Source organism: Rhea americana, unplaced genomic scaffold (genome assembly GCF_003343005.1).
Source record: "Rhea americana isolate MKP2758 unplaced genomic scaffold, rheAme1 scaffold_305, whole genome shotgun sequence".
Taxonomy (NCBI): Eukaryota; Metazoa; Chordata; class Aves; order Rheiformes; family Rheidae; genus Rhea; species Rhea americana.
In genome coordinates, this window is record NW_028186430.1 from 153,182 (window position 1) to 176,075 (window position 22,894).

General features: G+C 36.3%; 1 protein-coding gene across 2 annotated transcripts in view; it reads right to left on the reverse strand.

The window, feature by feature from the left end:
- Positions 1 to 90: 90 nt before the first annotated feature.
- The window catches only part of PDPK1 (3-phosphoinositide dependent protein kinase 1), a 37,576-nt gene continuing 14,772 nt past the window's right edge, over positions 91 to 22,894 (reverse strand). For both annotated transcript variants that reach the window (XM_085309855.1, XM_085309857.1), the window contains 13 exons: positions 22,266 to 22,535; positions 16,866 to 16,908; positions 16,535 to 16,672; positions 15,121 to 15,265; positions 11,771 to 11,868; positions 10,770 to 10,845; positions 10,104 to 10,172; positions 9,478 to 9,574; positions 8,084 to 8,257; positions 7,474 to 7,691; positions 6,794 to 6,851; positions 5,648 to 5,800; positions 91 to 5,078 (listed from right to left, as the gene is read on the reverse strand). In XM_085309855.1, coding sequence (XP_085165981.1) covers positions 4,971 to 5,078; positions 5,648 to 5,800; positions 6,794 to 6,851; positions 7,474 to 7,691; positions 8,084 to 8,257; positions 9,478 to 9,574; positions 10,104 to 10,172; positions 10,770 to 10,845; positions 11,771 to 11,868; positions 15,121 to 15,265; positions 16,535 to 16,672; positions 16,866 to 16,908; positions 22,266 to 22,535 — 1,647 coding nt within the window. In that variant the 3' untranslated portion in view covers positions 91 to 4,970. The remainder of the gene's footprint in view (positions 5,079 to 5,647; positions 5,801 to 6,793; positions 6,852 to 7,473; positions 7,692 to 8,083; positions 8,258 to 9,477; positions 9,575 to 10,103; positions 10,173 to 10,769; positions 10,846 to 11,770; positions 11,869 to 15,120; positions 15,266 to 16,534; positions 16,673 to 16,865; positions 16,909 to 22,265; positions 22,536 to 22,894) is intronic.

The window sequence follows — 22,894 nt, forward strand, 5'->3', positions numbered from 1 at the left end:
GGCCGGGTGAGCGGGCGGGCCCTGGTCCCGCTCTGCCCCGCAGAGCGCCCCCCGCCCCCCGCGCGGAGCAAGGAGGAGGCGGAGGCCGGCCCGGACCCTACATGCCTTTATTACAGACTACCGAGCATAAGTGAAATCCATCATCCAGTCACTAGCTACACATCTACAGCACAGAGATCTGTCGGGAGGAGAATAAACGGTCATTAAATTATGAGATATGATTAAATCATCGACCAATAGAAAATTTATATAATAAGCCAGAAAAAGGTGTAAAATATAGTTTACAATAATTATTCACATTCAAGGCTGTACATCAATACATACAACACCATGGCCCCAAACATGAATTCAATCCAAATAATTCATATATTAGAATTTAAATAACACAGACTGAAGTAGAGGCCAATAAAGAGCCAGCAAATAACCTTATAAGAATAAAAATACAAAAGTGTATCTTATCATTGCATTATTTGTTTCCATTTTAGTATGTTTGGGGGGGGTTCTTTTTCTTCTTTTTTTTATTTTTATTTTTTTTATTTATTTTTTATTTTTTTGCTTTACCTGTACATCACAGTTACAGCTACAAACCAGGTAGAGAATATTACACACAACTGACTGCCACCAACCTCAAAACCAGCTAGCATACAACTATCAAGACGGATTATGGTTTTGTTTTTTTTGTTTTTTTTTTTGGTCAGATACAGCAATTGCAAGTTCTGCCACCATTTAGAACATTTGCCACATCCAATCAGAATTAGTACATGGTCATAGGAAGCTTTGTCAAGTGGTAACCATCCAAATTCAATGTCACGCAGACTAGGTTATTGGGCGCTTAAGAACTTCACCGTTTTCACTGTGTAAGTCAGCTCTAAGAAAGAGGAAATCAATCCCTAAATTCATCACAGTCCTCACCTTAGCTGAAAACATGCCATTTTGGTTCAGAGAATTACTTGCCTGCAAGCTCACTTGATCAACAGATGGACAATGTGTCATTAAGCTTTGCAGGGACAATTCCTTTTGATTAATAAAATATTTGCCTAAAATGCTACAGGCATTCAGCAAAATTTCAGATATAAATACCACACCTATTTGAATAATTCCCTAGCAGAGAGAATAACCAGAACCCACAGACCACGTCTTTAGGCAACTATTAATACAGAAGTTCTTTACATAGACTAGGTGTTCAAATCAAGTGTTCTTTCATCCACAGACCAAAGGAAGCAGTTGTTTCGACTTCGCTAAATCATTTAGAAGAAATAATTAAATTTGTGTGGAAAATTCTTATGATTCTTCAAAGCTCCCAATACAAAATTTAGTGATGTCAAACATACTTATTAAGTGTGTTGTGCTATGAAAGTGGAGTAGATGCATCACATCTTTTTTTCAAACCTACTGAGGATTTTCCAAGACTATATATAAACAGATACACTTCACAGTTAAATCATGGTAGGAAGAGAAAAACAATCAGTGGAGCACAGTACTATTTGATAGATTACAGTGTCCTCAAGCATCTAGTGCTTAGCAAATGATGTCTTAATAACCCAGGTGGCATTAGTCTGTTCACAATGCTTCAACATCACATCTGAAGTTGAAAGAGGTACAAAAATAAGTCATCTTTAAAATATGTCCTGCTGTAAATTGGACTTTAAGGCCAGTGGCAATAAAGTAATTTCTTCATTTTTTCAAAGTTTCAACTTTTCCGTAACTGGGCTAGAAAATGAACAATGTGGCTCAAAAATTCTTTCTAGTAATAGTACTTCAGCCTTTCTTAAGCGCCACCCAATAGAAAACCAACGCAACAGCCACTTTCCTGAACTTTGCATCCCAAACAAAATGAGAGTCATCATTAATGACTAGAATCTTTATAAATGATAGGTAAGTGCTCAAATTCCACAAGATGGAATGAATTAACAGACTATTTGTTTTAATAGGTTTGCAGTGAGGAGCCTTAAGAGTCCTTCAGTGACTAGCACCCCTCCTCTAATCTGAAAGACCACAGATGGAAGAGCAGGGAGACTAACTGTTTTATCTATAGCTTTGAAGAACTTCCCCCTTGCATTTGATTCCACAAACTTCCATGAATCACTGGAGTAGTCTTCAAGACTATGATTTGAAACCACCCCATTCTTCAAGTATACACATCTAAACTAGGAAACAGTCCTTCATAGTATGCAGCACCTTCCAATACACATTTAAGTGGGGGCAAACTGGTGAAACCTACTTAAATTCACATTGTTTCTGTCCTGCCTCACCTTATCCTTCCACCATCTTCCAAAAACTATAGCTTTCACTTAAAGTCAGAAAAAGACAAACATCTCTCTCAGAAAAGCTTTTGGTCCCTCCCCCAAAAAAGCAGCAGTTGAGGAAGACTCAATTTGAAACATTAAAGTTCTGAAGGGAGGGATGCCAGTAAGAGAGGATCACAGTTTCCTATGATGACACTGTCAAAAGAAAAAAAAAAAGAGAAAAAGAAAGAAAGAAAAAGGAATACTAGAATATAGACATCAGTTTTCCAGACTTCTGCAGCTTACTGCTGTCAAAATTTCTTTGGTTTAAAGTTTTTGGAGGCAGGTGGGGACAAGGAGGAACTAGACAGAGAAGATTTTCTTTTAAGGTGTGAAAAAGCACAGGAAGTATTTTGTTATGGCAAGATGACTGCACATCTAAATGTTACACAAAACATGTTCAAATGTTTCTGTATTTCCACCTATTTAGCTGAAGCAAACAGGCCAATGGAGATCACCAGCTCCTACTGAAGTTAAAGAGTTCACTATTAGCAGAACAACTTTGCCAGAGACACTTGGCAGTAAAGTTTTGGCACAGGAGCAACTGCTGTAGCATCATGAAGCTCCATCACTGCCAGATTCTCTGGTATGAAATTTGGAATATGTCTACATCTCTAGACCAAAGGCTAAATCCAGAATCTGTAGAATTCCCTCTAGTGGAGTTCAACAGCTACAGAATGAATGGATACCACCACAACAAACTCAGCATGGCATCTTTTAACTATAGGTTTAATAAAAGTATACTGCGCTATTCAGATTTTACTGACAAGGAGTCTGCCTTCTATGCGGTGAAATTTATGCTGGAAAGTGGATAGTCTACTTTTCTCATCTCACTCACTTGCAAGACACCTTAGCTCCTCTAATACCTGGCACTGTAAGCTAGTGATTTACTCTTTTCAAGTCTGTGTGTATGGTGGGATAACATAAAAGATGACTACACGAATATAGTTTTCCAAAAGAAAAAGCAATTGCACTCTCCTTCAAAGACTGGGAGAAACTAAGGACTGACTCGTCAACAAGTTTAACCACACAAAACTTTTTTTTTTAATCCACAATAAACCTCCCTCTCCTAGTGCAAGTAAATCTAATATTCATGTGTTTTCTAAGACTCCCTGATAAGCCACAAAAAAGCAGCCTGTGAGTTTTCTGAAAGTTACAGCAGAACACTTTTTTCCTTTGGTGGAAGGAAAAAGCACTTCGTAACAGACCTCAAGAGGCAAAGAGATGGTATTTGTAGAAGAGGAATAAATAGGTGTGATGTTTATACTGCTTTTAAAATAAGGAAGGAATGCCTTTGCCCATACCTGGGTCATTCCTCTCTGCAATGTTCAGGAACATGAGTGTGTTGAAAACATCATTAGGGAAGTCATTTTAGCATGTAGAAAGTTACGTCTTTGCTACATTACGAGAAATGTTTGACCACAAAAAAGCCTTAATTTGAAAAGGATAAAGGAGACTGATATGAGAAATATTTTCATTTTATAGATATGCTTTAAGTACCATACATTTTTCCCTTTGTATCAACACTTTCATTTGGATTTTCAACCATTCAGATTATTGTATGGGTTTAATATTTAAACTGTTTAAAACTTTTTTCAGAATTGCTGAAAGGTATGAAGTATTTGCCCAAAGACCAAAAACAGGATTATTTGTACATCTCATTATACAAAGAGACAAAAATCAAGTCATCAGTTGTACAAAGTTTTTGCACTTCCTTCTCTACCCAGGTAAATAAGTTGGCCCCTCTAAAATGCACAATACATGCAAAACCTGGAAAGAAAGCTTCTAGCCCTCATCTCCTGAAAACGTGAAAAACTATTTACTACTTCAATAGTAACTTTTTTTTTTTACACTAATTATTTAATTGTTTAGTTAGCATTAGTTAAAAGCATGCTGGTAAGTTTATTGTCCCTTGATTAAACACACATATGCAAATTAAAATTAAAATTCAAAGTTTAAAACTTTATATGCTTCAGAAGCCAACATTTCAATTTTAGAAAACTTTCAGTGCCATGTTCAACATTTTACTCTCTCACAACCTTTATCRTTGGAGTTTGTCTGCCAGACACATACATCTGATTCATTCACATAATTATTAAAGTACCACGTAAATCCTGCAACCAGAACTATATCAGGAGTTATGCAAGGGTGCAACTGACCTGGCTACAAATGCCATATACCAATAAGCTGGGGACATAGGGGAAAGGAAGAGAAAACAGAGGTGGTGCTTAGGAGAGGCATATAAAAGCTCCCTGATGAAATACAGTTTAATGATAATCTGAAAGTCACAGAAAACTCCAGCCCCATAAAATGCAAGGCTGGCACATGATTTGGGGTGTGTGCGTGTGGATTGGTTTTAACTGATCTTAAGTGAAGCTGGTAATGCAAGGTCTATCTGCTAGTTTGCACAGAAATTGAGCTGAAGTGCACAAAGCAATCTTCATTGCGATGATATGCATGTGGAAGCCTCAACAGAAGCACAGAGAGCGAGCAAAGTGACCCTGAATTCCATTAGGTTTTCGCTTAAAAAACAAAACAAAACAAAACAAAACAAAGAACAGAGTATTTCAGACATATGCTTCCCCTTGAGATGGGTAATAGATGGGTTGGGAAGATTCCTCTGATCGGCTGCACGTGGAGTTCTAGCAGCAAGTAGGGAGACTGGGAAATTTTGGATGAGCTTTACTATTTAGCAGCATTCTGGTGGTATCTGTGCCGCCAAACTTCATGTATCTTTTTGCACCATTTATGAGCATTCCCACTTGGGTCCATCAGGTAATATGTCCTGTTTGGCTACAAGTGAACAACATTTCAATGAGTATTCCAAACACAGTTAAACCAAAAAGCAGCAAATATTCTGCACCTACCAATAAAATAAATATTCAGAATCAGTTCATCATCTTTTCAAAAGTTAAATTTAATTACAATTAAATTTATATATAATATATATATATATAAAATATATATATTTGTGAGATAAGTAATCAAACAAACTGACAATATATTGTTGGCATACTACTTGTGAGCCACTCTACACGAGAAGTGCTATATCGCAAAAGTCATTCTTAAGTACTTCTTTTCAGACCACAAAATCTATTTGTATTGTATTTATACTTATATAAATCTTAAAACTTATTTCAAGAAAAGACATATTCTTTTTTTTTGTTAAGCTATTAAGGCTAGTAACCTACAGTCAAAAGTAATCTTACAATTAATGACTATATTTAAGGAATTAAATCTTTTCTGGAAAAAAAAAATTCTTTATTCTTTCTAACAATTCACAATAGTTTTCCTAGAATCTTAGTGTAACTTGTAAAAAAAAAAAGAAAAAAGAAAGAAAAAAAAAAGAAAAAGTCACTTACTGTGTGAACAAAAAATGTCTTAAAATTCTTGGCTTCTGGGCGCAACTCTAAAGACCACGGAATTTCTCCTTTTAGAACTTTGTTGACGGGATCCACATAATAGAGATGAGGCCCTTCTGTAAGCAGCAACTGGCGTCGACGTGCAAACAATCCCTAACAAGAGAAGTAGAAATAGCAATACAAAATGCATAAAGTTAAATGATAAAACTACTTAAAACTCTCAGATCTGTTTTTAGTCTGTGGGGTCTCTACAACTATACTGAAATGAGGGTTACCGTGAGATCATCAGTTATTTAATGACGAAGATCTATAGACTGTAAAACAGCAAAATTAACATGCTCTAGTTGGCAAAACACAGACTTTTTGCTTGGGAGGGAGGGCAGGGGAAGATGGGGATGTAAACTTCTGAACTTAATGGAAGTAGAATTAAAACAGCTCAGTTGGAAGATAATTTGACTGTGGAATTTCTTTTACTTTACATATATGACCTCACTCCTCTTTTTCTCTGTGTCTTGGTGCATTAATACCATATGGCAAAACACAAGCAGTATTTTAAGTAGTAATGGTTTTCTGCAGAAAATAAGGAGTAAAGAGCTAATACCTTAGATGGAAGACAATCTACTTTCCTGTAAAGCTGACAGAAACTAAGATTATTGCTGCTCCTACGTACTATGTTACTGTTAATTTTTAAGGCTGTTCTAATGCCACCTCCTCTCTCTCTGTCAGGATATGGGCACTAATAAGATCCAGGGAAAAAGAATGACAGTTCAGAACAACATGGGCTTATATTTTAGCTCCAAATATTAGTGTCTCAATCCACATGCAGACATGCATCAAGATAAAGTATTTACTGGACCATCAGATAAACAGAAGGAGAGGGAAAGAAAATTTACTGTAGTTTTGAAATGAAAGCATCAATAGCACATTCACTTTTTGCCTTTCTTAAAAAAGAGCATACCACAAAATTAAAGAAAAAATCTCTAAAGGAAAGCACTACATCTTCTATGAAAATAAATGAGTTTGACACAATTAGATTAAATAAGGAAGTTTTAAAATAGATTCCTCATCCATGCTGCAAATGTGCAAGAAAGTCACAACAAAATTTTTGCTACGTGGGATTAAGAAAAAAAAAAGAAAAAACCTTACCTTGCGTTTGTCTACGGGGCCCATTTTTAGGATTAAGTTATTTTCTACAAACTGATGCCTTAAAAGAAAGAAAAATAACTATTACTGCACAAGTAATTCTTCCACAGAACAGTCACCATTATTTTAACTTAGTAATTTTCCATTTTTCTCTAGTGGTCTCCTTTTCTCAGAGTCATGAACAACTKTAATAGATGAGTTTTGGCCTCTTCCTTATTCCATCCTGAACAGTTATTTTCTAGAATCTGTCAGGAAAGTCACAACTGAGAAACTCTTCTCAAAAGTGAAGAGAAATGCTACCGAGCACGTTTGGAAAGTATTTTGGTTAGGTATCAACAGAACAGTATAATTCAAAAAACTTGTATCAACTATGAGAACGAAGGAATCTAGCTAGTTCTAAGACTCTGTAGAGGTGCAGACTTCTCAGCACTGGCATAGTGTAATTTCTGTCTATCCTATACACATCCTCCATGTCTTTTAGACCTTGCAAAGTTTAGAAATGCARTATTTGAGATTTTTTTTGATGCTACTGCTTTAAAATTAAACAKCAAGAAAAATCTAAGTTTATAATTGTTCACTTGAAGATACTAAGTTTCACAAAAATTAATTTGAATCAAAATAACTTTCTCCTTGATTCCTTACTTCAATGCAAATAACAAATAACTACACTCAAAAGAGCTTACCAAGGATTTCCACCAGCCTGTTTTGCCAGAAGTAACCTTTTTTCATCTTCAGAAAACTGTAGGTCCAGCTCAAAGGAATTGTTGTCAAGATCATGAATATACTGTTCAATATTCCCTCCTGATGTCTGTGGGGGACTYGTCTCTGGGGCAGACAGGGAATGGGAAGAGGCAGAACCAGAAACTTGCATGCAACCAAACTGACTCAGGAGATTGTCATACTAAAGGAGGGAAAAATTGGAAATTAGTGTTGCTTGCTTGCTTAAGTTTCTTTTGCTATGAACAATTACAGTTGCTTTTAGTTTAAGACTTTGGTTCAGCACACTTCTGGACACAAAGGCAGCCTATCTATAGATGACAGGCACTTCTCACAAAAAGCTTGCTTGGCCAAAAGCAAGCAAACCAGAATGTCTTCCAAGTAACAGCTTAATCAGAAAAGTGTTGACTAGTTCAACTTTTGCCCATTAATTGTTTATTAAATTCTGTTAACGAAGTCTGTTCATTAAAATACAACCAGCATTAGTTTTAATGCAAACGTTTGATAAAGCAGTAATTATGCTTTATAACAATCTCAAGCAGCATCAGAGCTGATTATAGCAAAAGACAARCATACATTTCCGTAACAGTCTTCATCATCCTCTGACATGGCAGGTAAGTATGCTGTGAGTTTTGGCGGGATCTGAAGATGTAGGTTCTCCCATACAATGGATTCAAAAAAGGGATGAGCCTTRAGAGGTCCATACCCTCCCATTTCTTCACATCCTAATCTATTGGTAGCGTCCAGAACCTGAATAAATTAAAATGAAGTTATTAATGTGTATAAAATGAAAAAACCTTTCAAAAGTCACATTAAACTCTTGAACAAGTGGCCGAGGACCATTCACATTTGTGCTGCTACGTGCAGAAACTCTTAAAACCAGTTGGTCTTACTCCCTTAAACATACATGTCTGGAATATGAGGAGACTGATTAAAATACAAGAYGTTACTTGTTAGTATGTCTTGCTTGCACCATTCTGTACTAGATAAGCCTGCACGGCTGGAAAAGGGGAGCGCTTTTTTGGAGCCACACAATTTTTCGGCTTTGTTTCGTTCATAAAGACTGAAACAAAACGAAGCCAACATACACAGGCAGCCTGATGGGAGTATTCCTTTAAGCACAGTCCAGCATCACATTCTGATGATGCAAGACAGCTGTTGCAGCTGTAGGTGGTGCCAAAGACCAATCTCTCAAGCACCTTAAAACAGCACAGTTCTCAGGATGTTGACACAACCTGGATCTCACTACTCAGTGGGCACTCTCTGGCAACAGAGCTGGCCTGGACACAGGAACCCTTTACAATGGCTGTACTCATTGCTATCCACAGATGCAAGTCACAGTTTTTTTTTTTCCCATGCTAATATACCACACTATCCAGCTTCAAGAAGCCTAAAACCAAYGGAAATGTTTTCTTCACATTCATTTTAGTATCATTGCTGTATCTCACTATTAAGACTTTTTTTGGTCCCCTCTCCTTTTTTCCCCCTTTTCTGACAAACATTCACATAGACAATAACTATTTGGCTGATATGATAATGAGATATGAACTAAGTGCTCTAAAATGCAAGGCAAGTTGGTTCGTATTTTAACAAATAACATCTCTCGTGATAAACAGAACACTATTTTCAAGGAAATAATACGTTAYGCAACTTGTGAAGAATTAACCTGAGTACCACGTAAACCTGAATATCTGAATCTCAAATTTTGTATRTACTGAACAGTATTTCAAACCATTTGCTTCCACTTGCCTGAGATATATTTCCTGTCTAAACTTTAGAATTCAGATACAAAAATCTCTAAGTGCTGTTTAATAACAGATATCAACTCCTCTATGCAGTCAGTAATGCTCAGAGTTGTTCTTCCTACAAAGTTTGTGATAGAGTCAATAAAACCTTCAGGAAAAAAGAACCACGTGATATATTGAATGTTCTCAATGTCATCAAGTCATTTAACGAGAGCAAGTATTTACCAATAGCTTTTCTACAAGGTCTTTTGCCTTGGGAAAAAATTTTTCTGGAAAGTCATATTCCAACTTTATTATCTTCTGGAATATAAGATATTCATTTCTGCAAAAGAGAAAGAAATAGCTCTAGTTATTAGTTCTCSCTTAGYTCTCTCATTAGTTCTCTTGAGTCTCCAACATGATTCTTTCATCTYAGCAGTGTGCAAGATGGATAAATATTAAATGGGAGATCTACAAGCTAAAAGTCAAGTTCCCATAAATCCCTCTGGCATACTTAAGGGGAAAYAGTCTTCTACGTATGATCTGGTAAGCACTGGATGCTTGAATAATAACAGGAAAATTTCAAATGGCTCAATATAGGGAGCCTCATATTCTCTTCATGAAGACAGATTCCTTAAGGATATAAACTACGCAGGGAATCCTAGGATAAATTTAGCACTCTCTCCCAGGAACTCCAGCTATACTTGTCTTAGCATCTTCATGACTTCAGAAAGGAAATCTAAATAAATACACRAGTAAAAGCAGACATGTCAGTAACACTGAAAATACACTACAGTAAGTTATACTTCAGAACTGGGAGTAAGGTAAAAACAAAACCAAGTCAATGTATTCAGGTAACTTAAGTCTCTTACCCAGCTCTAAATGGAGGCAATCCAGCTACAAGCTGATATATTATACATCCCAGAGCCCAGAGGTCAGAGCTTTGAAAGAAAGACAGAAAATATATATACATACATAAACATATATATATATAGAAGTTAATATTTTTCTATAATAAGCCTGTAGACTATGCACAAACAATTTAAGCATCTGCTAGTTAGAACATAGCATGAACAAAGCAGACAGATCTTCCATTTAGCATAATTTCTACATAATTTCACTTCATTCCTTGACATTAATGCATTTACATCAGGATTTTCCATATTAACCCAAGTTTATATGCAGTAGAATTAAAAGGATTGTTTTATTTGGGTAGAACAGAGGGTTTTTCTGTTGCTGTTGTTAATGGAGGAAGTAGAATTAAACTTTTCAGTGCACACACCATCTTCTCCTGGAAGCACCTAATCCTGTCTGTAGGACCCCAAAAGGGAAGAACCACTGAGAAAACCAGCACTCATATAAGGAGCAATACTCAACTAAGGCAAGGAGTAATATTTGCTACGAAAGAATATTTTAACTATCTTTTAGGAACTCTATAGTAAAGCATCTTGTTTCTTTGGAATACTAAATATTTTTTCCATTTAATAGTGTCCTGATGGAAATCAGTACAATTCTCAGACACAGCAGAGAGTTCTCACCTTTTACAGGCAGATTTCTCTGTCAAGAGTTCTGGAGAAACATACTGYGCTGTCCCTACAAATGAGTTTGCCCGTGCTGGGAAGAGAATTGAAAGAGTTAAGTAAATACCTACTTTCGGGGAAAGAAAAAAGATTGAAAATTATGTAATCTTATAAAGAACCCACAGAGAATTTTTTTTYCCCTTCCCATTCACAAAAACTACTTGGACAAGACAAATCAATTTATCTCACTGATRTGTATAGTTCAGGAAGTTAGGCTTTTTTTATTAAAAAGAAGCAAAATDAAAATCTACTAATTACATACYGGTTAAAAAAAATCAAGTTTATCATAAAGAATATTATCTTTCAAATATGTCAATATTATCCCATTGCCTAAATTTTCAGGAGCAGGAGTCAATTAGTTGAACAATCTCCTTTAAATTGCGTCAAAGGATAGCAACAGATGCTGCTAGTTCGCGTCCCTTCTAAATCTGCGCTCCGTTTTTACTACGTATTATTCAACAGAAATCAGATTTGGTGAATGAAAAGCAGTTCAGTCTTGTGCTTCTTTCAGACACAATTTGCAGCATGAATTCACTGAAGTTAACACTAAGTAACAAAGGAAACAAAAATTCCTAACCTTTATATTTGAGCTACTTCAATATTAACTGGGGCTTAAATACAKAAGCACAGAGTAACAGCTTGCTGTTTCAGATGAGCCGTACTATTTGTTTGCATTCCTGCCTTGCAAAAGAAAGGTAGTTTGGACTAGTTTAGCTTCCAAAGAAAGTATCTTCTCTGATAATTGGTAGTTTACTTGGCTATACCACTRAAACAAATATTAATTCTTCTGACATAACCTAAGCAGAAGCAGAGTGAAAATTGTTTTAAGATCCCTAAATAATTTTTTTGGTGGCTATGGGGTAACGACTAACTCAAAGGTTATAATTTTGTAAGTTCATTTTTACATACATTCTGAGGGACCACTAGCTATGCCGCATGACAAGTGAATAACTGCATACCTTGTCTGCTATCTGCAGATAGTACTTTTGCTGTTCCAAAGTCTGYTATTTGAATGTGCATGTCTTCATTTAGCAAAATGTTTTCTGGCTTAAGGTCCCTGAAAAAGGTAGATTTTTATATTAAAAATAGCATATAAACTAATATTTCAAAACAGACTAGGTGGTTTATACATATAATGCTATCATAAATAACACATTCTGAAAACATTGTTGTCTTCTCCTTGACTTGTACTTATCAAGATGCAGACTGATGCTAACAGATTTTGCAAAGCTCATTCCACTTCCATTTCTTCTAAAAAGACCTGATGTAACGGACAGTTAGTTAATCACAAAATGAATTACTGTGTGTTGTTCAACAGAATCCAAAAATCAGTTACTCCTAAACCTTAATTTAAATCATTTCTGATAGACTGCTATGGCAATAAGACATTCCAGACCCACTTACACACAGTACAGAACTTCACTCAAGTCAAACGAGCAAAAAAGCAGCTAACAAAACTAAATGTCTAGAATAGATGAAAACTGTAACACACTTCCACTCTTAACAGTGGCATATTTACCTTTGTCATTTAAAAATCCATGCGTAATCTGTATTTCAAATGCACAYATACCATTTGTATGATCACTGCCTCTGGCTGCACATAAAACCAAAGCTCAGTTTCACATACCCACAYGTAACAATATATAGTTAGATGTCCAGAGACTCACTTTGCAAAAAAAGATAATAACAGATTAAAAATATATTTAAATATATATTTAAAAAATTGCACTGGGTTACACTGTTACAATACTAACTACTTCATACCAAGTTTTCTCAATTGACAAGAGAAGCCCACAGCCTTCCTTCCTAAGAAGGATACTGGGGTGTTTATAAAGACTTAGAAGCTGGGGTAGGGAGTGGAGTATTACTGTTTTTAGTTCACCATCAAGAAAAAATCACTGTGAGTCCAAAGCTGTTTCTATGGAGTGCTGYGCAGCATTATTTTCCTCAGATTACATCAAATGGTCTCCTGTTATTAAAAAGTATTGGGTTGTGCAGTTGCAATTAGCAGTGGGGTTTAAAGTCTATGGACCAGCACAGACAACTGTTGAAATGAAGTAATTAAGATATCCAAATCGTAAAAATAATCCTGTTCATTCTCCTAYACCTATTGTAAGAGGTTGAGACCAGCAGAAAGCATATGAGTAGAACATCTTTTAAACAGTTTTGTTCTGTGTATTTTTTATATATATTTATCATAGAATCACAAAACGGTTGGCGCTGGAAAGGACCTCTGGAGATCATCCGGTTCAACCCTTCTGCTCAAGCAGGGGCAACTATAGCAGGCTGCTCAGGGCTGTGTCCAGTTGGGTTTTGAATATCTCCAAGGATGAAGACTCTGCAACCTCTCTGGGCAACCTGTTCCAGTGTTCAAATACTCTTATAGTAAAGAAGTGTTTTCTTGTGTTCAGGTAGAATTTTCTGTGTTTCAGTTTGTGCCCATTGCCTCTTGTCCTGTCACTGGGCACCACTGAGAAGGGTCTGGCTTCATCTTTTTTACACTCTCCCAATCAGGGATTTACACACACTCAGATGATCCTCCCTGAGCCTTCTCTTCTCCAAGCTAAACAGCTTCAGCACTCTCAGCCTCCCCTCATATGCTCCTTAATCACGTTACTGCCTTCACTAGACTTACTTCAGCAGGTCCACGTTGTCTTTCTGGGCACTGAGGTGCCCAGAACTGGACACAGTACTGTGGATATGGCCTGGCGGGTGCTGAGTAGAGGGGAATGATAACTTCCCCTCAATCTGCTGGCAACACTCTTCCTAACGTAGCCCAGGATACCACTGGTTTTCTTTGCTATAGGCAGCACAGTGCTGGGCCACATTCAGCTTGTTGACAACCTGGGCAGCCAGACGCTTCTCTGCAAAACTGCTCTCCAGCTGATTGGCCCCTAGCTTGTACTGGCACAAGAGGTTATCCCCACCCAAGTGTAGGACTTCACACTTCCCTTTACTGAACTCCAAGAACTTCTGTGCCCATAATTTTACATAAACATTTATACACATACACATATAATCTATCTCCATATTAAGTCTTTGAGAGCAGTCTTTCATCTTAAGGTGGTTCTGTCTGATGTCATATTTCCTTAAGCAGTAGAAAATCTCAAGAGCTTTCAGGCACTGCTAGGGCTTTTGTCTTCTAATTAAATAAACTGTACAATGAGTTTTCTGATCACATTTCCCTCTTGTTTTGAGCTTCTCATAGTGATCTTCAYACAAAGGCAAGTGTAACACACTTCTTGTATTATACAAGATTTCCAACACACGCTCAGTAAGACTGATGATCATGCAATATTGATTTTAGAAGCATTCTCTCAGTCTAACCCATACATAGTACAATAAAAGTGAAACTGGGAATCCATGAACTGTTTTGTAGCATACGTCCCATTTCAAATTCCACTAGAAAATTTTACACTTTCAGTGATTTCCATACACAGCCCCTTTAGATTCTATTCTCAGAAAGAAACAGATATCACAGAAAGATAATAGGAAAATATTTTGTCTTTTTAAATATAACTAGAAGTAGTAAAAATGCTATCAGATTTATGATTAACCAGCTTTTGACAACCATCAACTGTTCCATGAACAACTGCTTAGAAACCTAYAGATGCAACAGATTTCTTCCCAAATGCTAGTTCTGTGGCTTGTACTTCTCAAACTTACAAGCTCATTTGAATATTGCAAACAGTTTTAATTTACATTTACTCAATATTGACAAAATGTGCTTATCCAGATAACAGTATCAATATAATTGAACAATTGGAAAAGTCCTGTTAAAAACTTTCGGCTAATTTTCACCATTCACCTAGTTCTTGTCCAACTGTTGGACACCCAGTGAAATTGGTTAAAATTAGTCACTCAGTGAAAATTGGCTTACATCAATTTACTTTTACCAAYGAAGTGCTAAACACTAATTCACGCACAAACAGAAATTTAGTTGGTTTTGCTACGTAATATCATAGGGGGAAAAAAAAGAAAAAAGGTTAACCAAAAAGCCAACCTCATTTTCAGATCTCCTAGTTTGAAAAAGACAGAGAAGCTTTTGGGAATGCAAGTCCTATGTCAGAAAGTTTTCCTATTTTTCCAGCTAGATCAGTTGGTCTAGTAATGGAGATCAGCCCTCCTCCTAAACTTTGCTTTGTTTAGCTCTCCGTGTTATCTTAACAGTACTACCACTAATGAAACACTAGTATGTTCTTATTAGCTTTCACAAAGTCCATGTTTGGTTTAGGTTTCATTAAGAACATCTCCAGAAAAATACCTTGTGCATAATCAAAAGCACATTGGTCTTAATTTTGTATATTACCTGTGAATAATTCCCTTCCCGTGCAAATACTCCAGGGCTGACACAATTTCAGCAGTATAAAACCTGGTACAGGTCTCATCGAATGAGCCGATTTTGCGTATATACTTTAGAAGATCTCCATTCTTAGCATAGCTAAGCCCAAAATCTGAACGCAAGAAGTTAAGGTCTATCACTGGGACATTTTACAACAAAAAATCCCACACCTTATTCTGAAGACAAGAATGMAAATAATGAACAAAAAGAAACGAGCAATAGGGAAGAAGCTCATTAATTTGAAATTTTACATACTAATAACCCAAAACATGTTCTTATTAAATGCATCCCAAACCCAGGACACAGGTCCTAATTTCATAAGTATAACAAAGACTAAATAGGAGGTAAAACCATAATTTTCCCCGAGACAGTCATCTGAAGATTTGATTTAAATTGTACAAATAATTGACTACAAAGAAAACCATTTACAGTCACAACGAACATTCAATCTAAGCTTGTTATTGCCATTCATCTGGAAGATTACAAAAAGTTAGTCTTGTATACAATAAGTAAAAGTCTACATTGCAGAAGACAACCCATTTAAGTCCTGTCAGTGCATGCATACACACACACACAGACACTGACACAAATTCTGTTAGCACAGTTAGCTGCATGTGCAAAAAAAAAAAAAAAACCCAATCAACCAAAAAAAACCAACCCACACACAAAATACTCAATACCAGCTACTTATGGTCTGATCTATCCTTTTACCCTTATCAAAACCACTTCTAAGCAGGATATTTAGGAGGAAAATCACATTACTGACAATTCCTTCACATCAAAAAAACAAAAACGCTCCAACCAAACTGACTGCAAACCAATGAGCTTTCAAGACGAAATTGCACTTTGCAGTTACTGCTGGGGCAAAGACTTGGGAACAGTTGCTCAAACAGGTTTTCAGTATTCTGTCATTAAGATTGTTCTATAAGCACTTATACATAAGAAACCCTATAACAGACCTAATTGCTTAAATGAGAATAATAGTAAATATAGCTGGTTACTCCTATCTTAAATATAAGAATTTTGGTATTTTAATTTATATCAAAAGTAAAACATTTCACATGCATCCCCGGAAAAACTACCATTTTTTTTAACATGAACTTTTGCAATTTTTCCCTTAGAATTTATGTGAACAATAATTTCTATTCAGCTTTTCCCACCCCCACCATTCCCACTTCTCTTTGAGGGGGCACACTCATTCTATTCACTTGAATTTTTATTATTAAAAGCATGGCTGAAAAAATTGCATCTCAAACATYTGTATCCAAATATTTTAAATATCTGATTTTCATCATTTGTTAGCTGCTGTTTAAAGGAATCAAAATTGGAGATTATTATTTTTAAGAAAGTGTATTAACAAATACTTAAATTCAAAGGATACAGAGCTTTTCATCATCCTGAAAGGTGAAGTAGAGTTTCACAAAAAAGGGGTGATCCAGACGGGACATTACATCTCTCTCACGCGTCACATATGGTACCTTGTTTTCTTTTATGATATGACGTTTTTCCAGAATTTTAACTTAATGCGAAAGACAGAGTGAAAATGCAGAGGAGCAGCAACCAAATGAAGTTCATCTAAGCAAATCTCGGAATCCTTTTGTTCGATAAAATTGGCATAAAGATCCTAAATCTTACTTTTGCAYATTTCATAACATAACTCTATTGACACAGTATCTTAAGAAAATATTTATGCTGAAGGAGTCGATACTTACTGGCGTATTCTCTAGAAGTTGCCAGTTCTCGAGCCAAGACAACCTGTTGTGATAGGAGAGAAAATACACTGTAGCCATTCATTAAAGACATATAATAACATCGATTTTGAACTTCCAGTATTTAACATTCTCCTTGCCCAAAATAAACTATCATGGCTCCAATCAACAAAATAGTTAAGCATGTGCTTGTATTATACTAGTTTCAGTGAGACCTCTGCAGAAATTCTGTCCAGCATAACACCATTTGTTTTGCTAAAAAACCTATAAACCTGATTGGGTAATCATTAATTCACATTTTATTTTGTCTTCAGAAGAGTTCTGAAGATTTTAACATAAACCAAAGTAAATTGCTAAATAAATAAATAAAGAGTAAAGGTATATTTATAAGAAGTCAATTGCTACACATTGTACTTTTTCATARCAAAAATGGCAAAGATCTAAAAACAAAATTTATGTGAAAGATTAAAAGTGAGAAGACAGCGGTTAGATATATACCGTTTGTTAGGAAAAATAGTTAAAGAAAGGGAATAAAAGATTTCCAAATAGCAGAAGCATGGGATAAAGTTTTAACTAAATAGCTCTACATTTTAAAGGGAAATATTTTGAGAAGAATATAAATTATCTTTCAGGAAATACAAATTGTCTTTCAAGARAGAAGTTCTATAAAAGGCAACTTCTAAGATACTCTGAAAAATCCTCTTACCCGAATTCAGGCAATAACTTAGTTACAATACATTACAATAAATTTGGGGTGAGGGATCTCCCTCATTTTACGTTTGTAGCCATTCCAACACAGTGTTAGATGTCCGCATTATGCAAGAACAATTTAAAAAAATCACTACACAAGGCTTGTTTCTAATCCACTTCTCTCATTCTATCCTAGCCCCCTTGCAAAGTCAATTATAACAGTACTCCAAAATCGTATTCCATATACCTGATACTAGGTATTTTGGAAAAACAAAACTTCTAAATAAGACCCTTTCCAGGTCAACTGATTTTTCAAGGTGAAAACAGAAGTGCATGCCATTACACTCTTCCAGTATTAAAAAAAAAATGTAATCTTGGTACAGTAGTAAGAGGTACCTTTACTTTTCTAAATAAGGACAACTCATACAAACATGTCTGAAGTTCACAGTATTTAATCAATTAAAAGTTTCACTCTAAACAGTCAGTTTATTCCAAGCTGTCTTTATAGAAACAATTTTTGAAATTCTTCTGCGTACACCTTTAATATTCAAAGCTGCGCAATCAGACAAGAATGCTCATAACTTTTCTAATGTTTGTTGCCAAGTTTCATCAATCAAGTTTACCGTGAAAGTTCCTGAGAATGGCAACTTTTAAAACTCTTTATTTAATAAATAGCCAGAGACCAGATATATACTGCTAACTTTCTGCATTTTGGAAATGGATATCTTTTTATTTTCATAAAACAACTCACTGCCATAAGAATCCCCATTTGTAAAACTTGATCTTTCCTGTCCTTTACATACATTTACATATTCATACTGTGCAGCTGTGTTATGTAAATATACAGGATCAAAGATCCCCCCCCAGCATAAAATCCTTTGGTACTCTTAGGTTTCCTTTCACTGAACGCATTCGAGTATACCACATGGTCTCAGTTTGTCCTAACCAGTAAGCCACAAAATAAAATAAGATAAAATAGTGGTATTACAAGAAAGAAAGAGAACAGAGGGGTGCATATTAACACCACACATACTATAAGGGGCTTGAATCTCATCCACTCTGTGGGAGGAAGCGATAGGAATAAGGAATGTAAGTCCTACAGAAAGGAATTAGAAGCATATAAGGTAGATAAAAACTGGAAAAAAATTCACAGAACATGTAAGCACCAAATTCAAGTAACAACAAAACAGAAAAAAAAATTAGTTAAACTTCTCAAATTGGAGAACCAAGACGACCAAAGAGCCTTCAAGAGAAGGCTACAAAGCAGAAATAATTGCCAATATACCTGGCAGACATAATGYCCAAGCCTAACTCTAAGCTTGAACAAATACTTCAGATTGCCAGAGATGAAGCCTCTATTCAGTCAAATACTCGTAATTCTCTTATGAGAGCTCCTTCTTCTTCTAAGGGAAGCCTCGTGTATAGGTAGAAACAAATCCAAGCAAAGCACATATCAGCCATCTAGAAGGTGAGCAGGACAACATACTTATCTAAGCACAAAGATTGTAATTCTGCCATTAGAGAACAGATACTATTCTGAGAAGAACTGAAAGTTGTCTATGAATCAAATACATTTTCACTACTTTTAAAGAGTGGAGCAATAACTGGAGGGCCTAAAGGCAGAGTTTGCCTACATTTGTAAAACCACCTGTCTCAGCTGCAAGTTTAAGGGCAGTTGCCACTGYAAAACTGCACAATGCTGAGGCCTGGTCACACACATCTCTGATGAATTCCAAATTTAGTACAAGAATCAGGTGGAGTCTATAGTAATTTAATATAAGCCCATGCAAATGGAACAGATTCATAACAGATTCATAACAATTCAGAGTAAATTTCTTTTTCTTTTAATGTCCAAGTCACTAAGCTGTCATTGGAGTCATGTAAATATGAAGGCCCTTGCTTTTTGAGATGAACACTTGTTCAATCAGAGTATTAGTCAGGATCCTGAGGAGCATCAACAGATCTCTGAATTTGCAATCATCTTTATAAAAAAATAGAAGCTGTCTGCAAGATGTTATAGTAGCATGAAGATATAGGCGCCATAGATAAAGAAGTGCAAGTAAGTTTCCTTCCTGCAGGAAGCAGGCTAGAGACTGAAGCTACTTGAGCTTAAAGTTTTTTAATTAAAAAAAATTCAATTGCTGAATTGGCCAGATTGGTCATTACTTCCCCCTTCCCCCCATTTTGTTTTAATAGTAAAAAACAACTATTCTTAAGTCCTCCTGCAACAGCTTGTAACTTATTCAATGGCTATGAAAAAAGAGCACAAGCAAGCATCTCCTGTGGAGTTATCTATGAAGAGAGTAGCTGAAACTGGTTGGTCCCAAGTAACATATCAAAACTGTCAATGAGTTTATAAAATCATAACATTGCAACAGTAAACCAGACACTGCTATGGTTAACAGAGGACATGAAAGGTAGGGAGAACTGTAACTCCTGAACACACTTTTACTTGTGCTACCTGAGGCCCAGAAAATTGTGATAACYGAACTTCTGCTTGTAAAAAACAAACAAAAAAAGAGGGCTATATAAGCATCAACACTTTCATGGTATTCAGTTTCTCCTGCTGCCCACCTGAGTGCATTTCAGCTATTTGGGGGAGATAAACAGGGAAGGGAAAAAAAAATCTACCAGTGAACAGATAGCAGAACTCTGGAAAATAAATTTATTTCATCTGAATTAGGTTCTTTGAATTTCTCTATTTACAAGAAACATGGCGACAGTTTCCAGAGAACACAAGCAGAAACAGAAATTAAATCATCTCACTGAAGTAGACTGTCACTGAAGGAATGTGTTCTGTTACACCCAAGAGATAGCAACTCTGAGGGATTCTTTAGGGAAACCTGCAAATTGCAAGTGGCCATRCAACTAAGTGCAAATTCCTCTCAATGACTACTAGATGCTTGCTTACTAAGTATCATACTATACTGACAGGAAGGAAAAATTAATACTCTCATTTTACGCTCTTGTAGTTGCCTTCATTGTAAAACCATGAATAATTAATTGTTCCATATCTTTTTCATGTCAGTCACAATTTTATACGTATTATATGTATCTGTGGTGATTGATGTAAAATTCTCTTTAGTTGCTTTATAGGTTATTTAAACAATAAAGTAAAAAATTCTTGTGGGATGCCCTGGACACTAGAAGTTTTAACAAAATAAAATCCATCTAGAATTTCCAGAAGAAAAAAAAAATCAATTTAAGACTATTAAATGACAAGAGATACTATCTGTAGCTCACAAAGTCCTTGAGGCCCAGGGCATTAGAAGCTGCAAAAGAATACTGGAGAAATATTACTGTTCTCACACTCTTCTCTATGCATCTGGCACCGGCTATCACAGATAGGGTACTGAGTAGAACGTATGTTTAGCTGGGGTCAGCAACCATACCCTGACATTAACTACAAGTACTCACATTCATGTTTCTCTAACTGAAGAATGCTCCTTAGTATTGATGTGTTACAGCCACTGTAAGCATGACACAGGATCATTGGATAATTCAAGCTGGAAGGGACCTCAGGTAATTTAGACAAACCTCTTACTCAAAGCAGGGTCAGCTGTGAATTCAGTCCAGGCTTCTCAGGGCTTTATCCAGTCTGGTCTTGAAAATCTTCACGGATAGAAATGCACAATCTCTCTGGGCAACCCGTTTCAATGCTTGGCTATCCTCATGGTGAAGGTTTTCCTTACACCCACTCTGAACCTCTCATTTAAAGGTATTACCGTTGTCTCTTGTCTGCCCACTSTGCATTACTGAAGTGCCTGCCTCCTCCTCCTTGAAGGCCTCCTCACAGATACTGGAAACGTGTTGTCAGGTCCCCTCAAAGCCTTCTCCAGAATGAGCAAACCCAGTTTCTTCAGGTTCTCCTCACAGGGTATGAGGGCTAATGAGTGCTGAGCAGATGATAATCCTCTCCCTTGATCTACTTGCTATGCTCCTGTTAATACAGCCCAGGATAATGTTTAGCCTTCTTTGCTGCCAGGCTCACATTCAGTTTGCTGTCCACCGAGACACTCGAGTCCTTTTAAGCAGAGCTGCTACCCAACCAGTCAGTACCCACGCTATATTGTTGCAAGAGATTATGCATATAAAGGTACAATTGAATCTATAAAAATAGTCCTGCATCTTACTGTGAAATATATCAAAGTACATGAGTAAAGATACTGATATTTTCTAGTAACAAAGTTTGATAGCAAGTAAACAAAATAAGGTTGTACTTTAAACTCCAGTAATTAAACAGCCTTTGCTCTCTGCCTCTTAGAATACAGAAATAGTAATAAAAATAAAAGAATTAAGTCTTACGTCTTGACTGTATGCCTTCTGGAAGCCCTTACCAAGGCCTTCGGGAGCCCTTATATGACATAAGCCCCTAGCCCTGTTCCAATCCTTCAGATAGCAAAAGCTTAATATAATCCTCTAAGCTATCAAAAACTTGCATTCAAAAACACTGTCTCCTAAAAATCCAAGCATCAAGTTTTCAGGACAGAATACAACTTTTGATGATTTAAAAAGATACAGGAAACCCAGCACTCTCATTCAGTGCAACATGTAATTTTAATAGTTGAATTCAAAAACAYTGTGTGTCCTTCTCATTGACTCTCCAAGCTGTTTTCCCACGTGGAAATTTTACTGGTACTACTTGCATACCAAATTTGAAAGTTTATCTAAGATATTTGGCAGACTAACAAGTAGAATTTATTATAAAGTTACCGTAGAAAAAGATCCTTCACCCAGAATTTTCCCAAATTTGAAGTCATCAGGTCGTTTCTTTCTAGGCTGTGGAGGCTGCTGTCCTGTATGTTGCTGCAAGGTGCTTGAACTAGATCTTGCTTCAGCTGCAGTGCCTTCCATGTTAGATCCCTGTCTGCTGCCACAGGTGGAAATGGCAGGTGGAGTGCTGGAATCTGTCTGGTTCCTCACCATTGATGGGGATGGACAGGAGCATAACACCACACTAGACTGGATTGGAACAGCATCATACTGAAAAGAGAAATCAACATATTATTCCCATACCTTGGAATAATTACCACACACCTGTACTTTGTTTCCATGCGTGTCAGACAGAGCTCTATCTGAAAGGATTACCATAAAAAGGGAATCTAAGCATTATTTTGAAAATGTCAGTTCTTGTTAAATGCATAGACATTGCTTAGTTCACAAACTAAACAGTTTCAGTAYCCAAAAAGCTACAATATACTTTATTTACTCATTCAGTGACATTACATAAAGAAAGGAGAAACAAACATTTCTGAGCATGCAAGCGTGTACTTTTTAAATTCACACTAAAGTAGCAGGGCTTTAAAATAATGGCTAAAATTCTCCAAAGATAAGGGACATTC